The sequence below is a fragment of the Octodon degus genome, unplaced genomic scaffold (assembly GCF_000260255.1).
Source record: "Octodon degus isolate 3935 unplaced genomic scaffold, OctDeg1.0 scaffold00153, whole genome shotgun sequence".
NCBI lineage: Eukaryota > Metazoa > Chordata > Mammalia > Rodentia > Octodontidae > Octodon > Octodon degus.
This window is the reverse complement of record NW_004524729.1, coordinates 411,265-419,849: the sequence shown is the minus strand read 5'-3', so window position 1 is coordinate 419,849 and position 8,585 is coordinate 411,265. Positions and strand designations below refer to the sequence as shown.

The window sequence follows — 8,585 nt, the reverse complement described above, 5'->3', positions numbered from 1 at the left end:
TAAGCGCCTGCTTATGCAAGTGCGAGGACCGGAGTTCGATCCTTGGCACCATATGCTGTGCTGGCCCTGGCCCGGCTGAGCCGACCACCAAGACCGGGTGTGTGGCGCACGACTGTAATCCCGGTTCTGGGGAGGCTGGAAACAGGAGGATCACTATGGGCCCAATCTGTGGGGTTTTTTGTTTGTTTGCTTTTTGTTTTTGTTTTTTGTTTTTTAATGCATTAAAAAAATACACCCAAGAATCTTATAGAAAAGCCAAGGGCGAGAGCAAGAGACCTAGACCCCTCACTACGCATATCATACAAACGTCTCCTGTGCACTCTCTCCAAAGACAATATACGTAGCAGATTGAAAGAAAAAAACCTCACAGTTGTTAGTAACAGGGTAGTTGCAGAAGGAAGGACGGAAGGTGGGGAGGAGGGTGCAGTGGAATAAGGAAAAGAGGTGTGTTTGCTTGACTTCGCACCCCGGAGCCGCTAGGACTGACACTCACTTTTGCTTTGGGCAATGGAAGGTTGGGTCCCGGGAGCCGGGTGGGGCGGGGCGGGGCGGGGCGGGGCGGGCACTGGAAGCGAGCTGGGAGGGAGGGGCGGGGCCCACGCGGGCGCCGTCGCTCAAGAAACGCGCACGCGCTTTGCACCGAACTACATTTCCCAGTGGTCCCTGCGCTTTCCGGCTGGTAAGATGGTAGCGCGCGGTAAGAAACGCGCTACGCGGGACCCTGATGGACGCGTCCTGAGCCCGCCGGGCTACTCAGGTGAGCAGTTCTGGGATGGGAGGCCAGAGGATGATTAGGCTCCGCCGGGAGCTGGTCTGGGGGCTAGCGGTGGCTGGCTGGGCGCGAGTCCCGGGGCCCCGGGCCCCGGCCGCTCGGCAGCCTGCAGGACTAAGGACCCACGCGGCGCCTCTCCGCTGTGGACGCCGTGAGCCGCGCGAGCCCCTCTGGGTGCGGGCGTTCCTCAAAAAGGCAGTCCCTCGCCAGGCGCGGTGCAGACGACTGGAATCTCAGCGCTCGAAGACTGAGGCAGGAGGATCACAAGTTTGAGCCCCGCCTGGGCAGTTTAGCGATTCAGCGAGAGCCTGTCCCAAAATTGGGCACGTGGCTTAGTGCGAAGGTCTTAGGTTCAGTCCCCAGTACCACATACAGACGCACAAAGCTATCCCTGATTGCTTGTTGGAAGTTTTCTGCCACCCTGTCACTGCGTGCGTTTTCCATAGGCGATACAAGCAGTTACCATTGTCTGGGCATGACATTATGAGCTTCCTGCCTAGGGGTAGTGGTGCATGCCTGTAATACCCCCACTCGGGAGGCTGGGGCTGGAAGATCGCTGCAGGGACAAGGTCAGGTCAGCCCGCAATAATAACCTAATAAGATCCTATCTCAACATCAACAAAAAAAAATCCGAGCTTTCTGAATGTGAGGCCTGGACCTCACATATATCCTCACTGTGGAGGGGGAGGGATCCAAGCAACATCCCCCAGCTTTATGAACATTAACATTTATAGAATATCCATGATTAACCAAAAAGCCCCACCACAATTGGTAGACCTGCAGACTGACAGGCCAGAGGCGTGAGGGAAGAGGGTTCATGGCTGCACTGAGGTCAAGAACACAGTGTTCAAGCTTGGTTTAGTAGGGTAACAGCTTTTGGGGCTTCCCTCCCACTGCCCCCATCCATCATAATTGCCAGCCTCATGTGTTCTCTTACCAGAACAGAGGTCCTGGTTGGATAGATTTTTATTATTTGTTCACTCTTGAAGCCTGCATGGGCCTCCCCTAGGAGGAAGGCTCAGTCAGTGAAGGATGGAGGGATGGACAGATGGGCAGGACAAGGAGGGACACTGAGAAAGGAAATGGTGGGAATTAGGCGCTGACCTCAGCTCTGGGTGGTCGGAACTCATTCCTGCCCTGCCTCCTTGCAGCCATTCCAATCAAGTTCTCAGAAAAGCAGCGGGCATCTCACTACCTCTATGCAAGGGAGCACAGAGTTCGGGAAGGTGCCAAGTCCAGCAGGCCGCAGAAGCGCACCCTGTTTGTCCTCAATGTGCCCCCGTACTGCTCGGAGGTGAGCTCCTGGTCCCTACCAGGTCCTCGGGAGTAGGGAGGAATTGCTGATGAAGCCCAGGTGGAGGGTGCCAAGAAGCTGTCTCTACCTCTTGCGGCAGGTGTAGGAGGCACATGCCTATAATCCCAGCTCTTTGGGAGGCTGAGGCAGGAAGACTGCAAGTTCAAGCCTGGTGTGGGCAACTTCACAACTTGGCAAGGCCCTGTCTCAAAATTAAAAATGAAAAGAAGGGGTGGGGTGTAGCTCAGTGCAGGGGCCTCGGTTCAACCCCCAGTAACAAAAGGAGGGGGGTTGTTAATGGGGCTCAGCAATGGGTAGGGGCAGGCTGTTTGTTCAGCTGGAGGCTGGTGACAACCTGAACATACTGTGTAGTGTCAACAGTCACCAGGGGACCTCTCATGCCCTTCCTATCAAAGACCACACTGTCCTGATTCTACCAGTGTAGATTTGACTGTTTCTGACTCAGGTTGTAAAACTTAAATGTTTTATAAAATCAGAATGATGCCAGAATCGTCCCATCTACCCTAAGCTTCCGGTGTGGGGACGCCCGTCTAAGCCTTGGCCCTATGGGGCCCAGACTCAGGCTCGGGCCCACCGGTGTCACCAGCGTGTAGGGAGGACCCAAGGACGGCTCTGTGGTTGCTCACTTTGCTCCCCTTGGCCCGGCAGGAGTGCCTGTCACGCCTCCTGGCCCCGTGCGGCCCGGTCCAGTCTGTGGAGCTGCAGGAGAAGCCTGACCTTGTGGAGAGCCCGAAGGAATCAAAGTCCAAGTTTTTCCACCCCAAGCCCATCCCGGTAGGGCCCCTATTCCTGACTCCTGCAGCATGGCATGGCGGGGGGGGCAGGGTGGGTTGCAGTGTGTGGTCGCAGTGCGTGGGGACATGGGCTGCGTCGGGCTTCCCAAGTGCTCTCCGTAGGCCCTAGGCCCCTGCTAGGCATTCGCTGTGCCCAGTGTTAAAGCCCAGGACCTTCTCTGCCCACAGCCCTCATGGCCCCAAACCCCATCTGCTTCTCATGGAGCCCCTGGCCTGTGTCCACTGGTCACTTGAGCTCACAGCTCCCCGAGTTCAAGGGGCCACTCACCTTCTTGTGAAGGTGCCTGCCCTGGCTTTGCGCTGAGTCCCTCCCAAAATGAGGGAATCCCTGGTCCCCAGCACTTGGGAAGCTAGGTGTGGTTGTTCCGCCCCTGGATGTGGCGACTGTGGTCATCTAGGGCCTTGGAGCAGCCCCCTCCCCATCCAGCTGCTGACAGGGTGAGGGCGGCTGCCCACACTGGCTCCTCCACAGGGCTTCCGGGTGGCCTACGTGGTGTTCCAGAGGCCCAGCGGAGTGGCTGCTGCCTTGGCGCTAAGGGACCCCCTGCTAGTCTCCACTGAGAGTCACCCTGTGCTGAGTGGCGTTCACAGTAAGTACCAAAGGCGGTGCCCAGTGCCCCCTTCCCGGGCATGGGCTGGTGAGGGCAGCTTCTGGGGTACACATCTGTCACCAGCTGTGTCCTGCCTGTGAGGACCTGGGCAGGCAGCACTGTGTCTGGCAGTGAGTGGGCAGGGGAGGGACCAGCCTGCTATCCCTGGGGGCCCCTGCGTCCCTCCCTACACCCCAGGCCACAGATCTGCAGGCCCTGAGCCCTGCCCCAAGCTCCCTACACCCTTGCCTGGTGCCTGGATGCCGGCTGCAGCGGGTGGCTGTGTTCCCTTCTCAGAGTGGATCCATGACTATGGGGACTCGGTGGCTGACCCCGAGGCCCTGAGAGTCGAGGTGGACACATTCATGGAGGCCTATGACAAGAAAATTGCTGAGGTAGGGGCTCCCTCGGGGCCACTAAGGGTCACCTGCGTCACCAGAGGAGGAGGGACATGGTATCCTGCACCTGCTTAGCGGGTGGGTGGTAGCAGTGTAGCCTTGCTGCTGTGTGGAGTCCAGACTCCACTCTTCCCTCAGTATCCCTGGCCACTCGCTGGGTGACAGAGCCCCAGTGGCCCATGGGGTAGAGGGTGGCAGCGGCGGGCTGGCTTGGGGCAGAACGATGGGGGACCCACCGAGCCTAGGACCTTGTCCTCTGCAGGAAGAGGCCAAGGCCAAGGAGGAGGAAGGGGTCCCAGATGAGGAGGGCTGGGTGAAAGTGACGCGCCGTGGCCGGCGGCCCGTGCTGCCCCGGACGGAAGCCGCCAGCCTGCGGGTCTTGGAGCGGGAGCGGCGGAAGCGGGCGCGCAAGGAGCTGCTGAACTTCTACGCCTGGCAGCACCGCGAGACCAAGATGGAGCGTAAGGAGCGGCTCCAGGGTGGGGAGGGCGGCGTCCTGCAGGCTACAGGTTTAGGGAGGCAGCTCTCAGCTCAGCCTGGAGCACACAAGGCCCTGTGCGCAGCGAGGGTGCTGCCCAGTGTCCCCCGCAGGACAGCGGCTTCTCCCACTCTGTGCCTGCTTCTGGCCCTGGCTTCAGCCCTTCTGTGCCACCCACCCTCTGCCCAGGTCCCTCAGGGACCAGAGTCACTAGCGGAGCTCAGGCCCTGGGTCCTCGCTGGTTCCTGAGTCCTGGTGGGGACAAGGTCCACACCCCTCACTGCGGTGGAGGCGCCTAGCGTGGTGTCCTTGCTGCCCTCTGTCCACTGAGCGCCAGTGGTTGTCTCCATGCAGAGCGCGAACCCACCCCAGAGCAGCGGGGTAGAGGGGCCGAGGCCACAGTGGAAGCCCCAGCAGTGGTGCCCCTGCCCCACGCCCTGACCCCGCCCCTCGCCCTCCTGTCCCCCAGACCTAGCACAGCTGCGCAAGAAGTTCGAGGAGGATAAACAGAGGATTGAGCTGCTGCGGGCCCAGCGCAAGTTCCGGCCATACTGAGCTGCGGCGAGGCCGGGGGTCCCGGACCTCGGGAGGGAGCCCCTACCGCAGCACCTGGAGCGACTGCTGCCCTCTTCTGGCCCTGCCCCTCCACAGAGACCGTGCAGCAGGGAAGCAGCTGTAGGAGTAAGGGACAGGGACGTGTCCCTACAAATGGCAGCACGGGGCCTCCGCACACCAGGGGGCTGCCCTCAGCCCCTGCTTCCTTCTCACACCCAGGCCCAGACTCTTCCCTCATTGTTTCATTTTTGCAGTACTAGGCCTTGAGCCTCGGGTCTTCACACTGAGCTACAGCCCCAACCCCTCTGTATTTTGAGACACTTTCCAAGCTGTTCACACTGGGCTTAAATTTGAGAACCTCTTGCCTCAGCCTCCCAGAGTACCAGGCTTACAAGTGTGAGCCACCATCGCCAAGTCATTGTCCCCTTCTGAAGTCCCAGATGTTCAGGTCAGAATGTTCTGCCTTCCCCTGGCTCTGCCAGCAGATTCTCCACTGTCTGACTTGACCCCTCCCTGGCCTGTGGGGCGGGGAGCTGGGAGTCCAGGTGGAGGCTGGCATGGCTGGGGGCCACAGTGCCCCGCAGGGCACAGGCCTGGCGGTGCCGACAGGCTGCACAGGAGGCCTGCATGGGTCTGGGTCAGGTGGACAAAATGACTGCCTGGGGCCTCCAGGGACAAACCACTGCTAACGGTGGGGAGGGTGGTGTCTGCTCACCTTGTCCCTTGTGGGGATACTGGAAGTGTGGGAGTGGATAGGGTAAAAGGGGGCCCCCCACCAGCCTGCACACTCCTGCTTGCGGCTGAGGCGTGGTGAGCCAGGGCTCAAAGATGCGCCTGGCCCAGGGGACAGTAAAGCTGGAGGATCCTGCCAGTAGGTCTCCCTGGCCTGGACTCTGATGATGTGTGACCTGAGCTTCTAGGGATTCCCAGCTGAGTGGGGCCTCATAGTCCTCAGGGACACCTGTGGACCTAGGGCCCAGGGAGGTAGGCGAGTGGCGCAAGCACAGCTCCCCACCTCCAGGACGGAGCGCAGGGTGTCCCGTGAAGAACATGGGCTCCCTGTTGGCACTCTTGAGTTTCATCTCGAAGCCCTGCAGGATTGCACATGCCACAGCCGGGTCCCTCACCAGGACCTCCCACTCCAGGATGCAGGTCTGCAGCTACTGCACAGAGAATAGGAACTGACCCCTGCCCCACGCCATCTGCGCGAGGCCTTTCGGCTCCCCGAGCCCAAAGACTGGTCTGTTCTCAGGAGAAAGACACTGGCTTGGACCACAGGGCGGTGAGTCCATCATGGCCCTTCCCCAGCCTCTGCTGTCCGGACAGCCATGTGGGGCCACCCTGAGGTGCTGGGCTTGGAAGACAAGAGTGCAGGACCTTCACACGAGGCTACAGCCCCAGGGCTGTGTTTTGCTTTTGCGATAGGGCCTTGCTAAATTGCCTGATCTGGACTTGAATTTCCGACCCTCCTGCCTCAGCCTTCCAGGCCTCTGGAAGTACAAGTGCTGCCACAGCCCAGCGAGGTCATTGCATCTTCAAAGGCTCACTTCCTGGATACATGGACTTAAAGTCAGAATATTACTGCTGGGCCCAGAAGTAGAGGTGTGCCGAGCGTGCGTCCATCACCCACACAGGACAAAAAATTTGTATTTAACTTTGTGAAGGGCTAATGTAAAAGATGAGTTAATGTAAAACTAAATGTAAAAAATTACTCTGTTCACCTTTCTGTGGCCCTGCTTCCTCGTAAGACTGCAAGGAGGCTTGGTGCACCACTGATAAACCATCAGGAGACTGAGAGTTCCAGAAAAGTATGCTGGGGCCAGGAGATGGCTCAGTGGAATAAGCGCTTCCCTGGCAAGCGCAAGGGCCTGAGTTCAATTCCTGGTTCTGCAAAAAAAAAAAAAACATGTATGCTGAGTAATGGTCATGCTGGCCCTAAAGGTACTGTTCTATGTTAAATGACAAATTTGTTTGCCAAACAGGATGCGGTTTCTACCTTTAAAACCGCTACACTTCTAAGGCTCCTGGCCGTTTGTCCTCTCCTGTGTGAGTATGGTCAAGCGGTCCCGGGTCCAGTAATAAAAAGCCTCATTCTTAAACTTTAATTTGGACTCAGGTCTGGTTTCTATGTTGAGAACCCATAACAAACTTCACTTGTTCTTTTGTTTTCTTTTTTGCTTTTTTCAGACCCAGTTTTGTTCTGTTGCCCGGGCTGGCCCTGAGGTGATCCTCCTGCCTCAGCCTCCCCGAGTGCTAGGGTTCCAGGCATGCACCACCCCACCTGGCCTGGGCCACTCAGGGAAGCAGTTCGGGTGTAACTCGCAGCAGAGTCAGGCTCACAAGGGCCCCTTACACGTGGGCTCGGGCTGTGCCCTGAACCCTCCCATGCCCTGGCCCCGAGTGGCTCCCGGGCGGCCTTCTGACTGTGCTGGTCAGGTGTCCAGCCCTGCTGGTGACTTCTGCCCCTTGAGGGTCACACATGGCCTTGCACTCTTTGTTTCTGGCTTCTTTCCCTCCACAGAGGTCCATGTGAGCTTGCGTTTCCGGCCTTTATATAAACACCACTAGGAACCCTGAGGCAGGATCTTAATGCCTTGGATTTAGCAGCTGTGCTACAGCCCCGCCATGGAGGCCACAAGCAGGACCCTGGACTCCACTGAAGAAATGGGTACGGGGGCTGAGGCAGGAGGATGCGGCACAGTAAGACCCTGCCTTAAACTTGAAAATAAATAGGGCTTGGGACGTAGCCCAGTGCTCCCTGGATTTAACCCCCAGTACTGCAAAATTAATTAGTCCTGAGGGTGTAGCTTAGGAGAGACGAGTGCAGAGCCAGGTGGTGGCAGGCACCTGAAATCCCAGCAGTTGGGGGGCTGAGGCTCGAGTTCCAGACCAGCCTGGGCCATGAAGGAAGCTCAGGGCCAGGCTGAGCTACATGACAAGGCCCTGTCTCGAAACAGAAAAAGCAGATAGAGTTCAAGTCAAGCATGCTTGGAGCTCTGGGTTCAAATCTCAGCACCACACAAATCAGATGATTACATAGAAAAATTAACTAAAATGGAGTATACCTGGGCATGGGAAACTCCCTGGGTTCCATCTGCAATACTCAAACCAGCTCCAGAGCTTTAGTGTGTGGAAAGACACTGCCAAGAAGCCAAAGAAGCGTTCCTTGGTAGGGGAGCCACGGAGGGGGGCAGGCACAGTGGGGCGATGGCCACATGACAGGCCACTTCTGATCTGGGGTCCATCCCTGGAGAGGGAGATGGAGACAAAGGGGCCTCTCCTCAGCACAGTCCTGTGGGGGACAGGGTGCAGCGGGCGTGATGGCCTTGTTGGGGAGGGGGTCCCAGTCTTCATACCCAGAGCTGGTTTCCGCCCTGTGTTGGGGACAGCTGCCCAGGTCCTCAGCCAGCCCTGCAGGCCCCCTTGTGACTCTGCCCTCCAGCCATGGCTAGCGCAGCCACCCTGAGGTGGCCCAGAGTAGAAACAGAATGAGGATGGAGTCAGGAGGCATCGTAGAGGTTTTGCCTCTAAGAAGCTGAAATTGTTCAATCATGGGCCAGCCAAAGAGCTTGGCAGATGCAGGGGCCGGGAGTTTGATCCCTGGGGCCTGCCCACCCTCAGGGCGCATCGAGATGGCATGGTGGCACACACCTGTAATCCCAGCACTTGGGAGGCTGTGAACA

General features: G+C 58.3%; 1 protein-coding gene across 2 annotated transcripts; it reads left to right on the top strand.

Moving 5' to 3' along the window:
* The first annotated feature begins 669 nt into the window (after nt 1-669).
* Rrp7a (ribosomal RNA processing 7 homolog A) lies at nt 670-6,270 on the top strand. 2 transcript variants are annotated; one of them, XM_023702578.1, is made up of 8 exons: nt 670-757; nt 1,924-2,066; nt 2,736-2,861; nt 3,354-3,471; nt 3,769-3,866; nt 4,132-4,330; nt 4,817-4,908; nt 6,000-6,270. In XM_023702578.1, the coding sequence occupies exons 1-7, from the start codon at nt 685-687 to the stop codon at nt 4,900-4,902; spliced, it is 843 nt and encodes a 280-aa protein (XP_023558346.1). In that variant the 5' UTR covers nt 670-684; the 3' UTR covers nt 4,903-4,908; nt 6,000-6,270. The 2 variants fall into 2 exon arrangements, with proteins under 2 accessions (XP_023558346.1, XP_004642435.1); XM_004642378.3 differs by lacking the exon at nt 6,000-6,270 and having other exon boundaries at nt 4,817-5,213.
* The last annotated feature ends 2,315 nt before the right edge of the window (nt 6,271-8,585 follow it).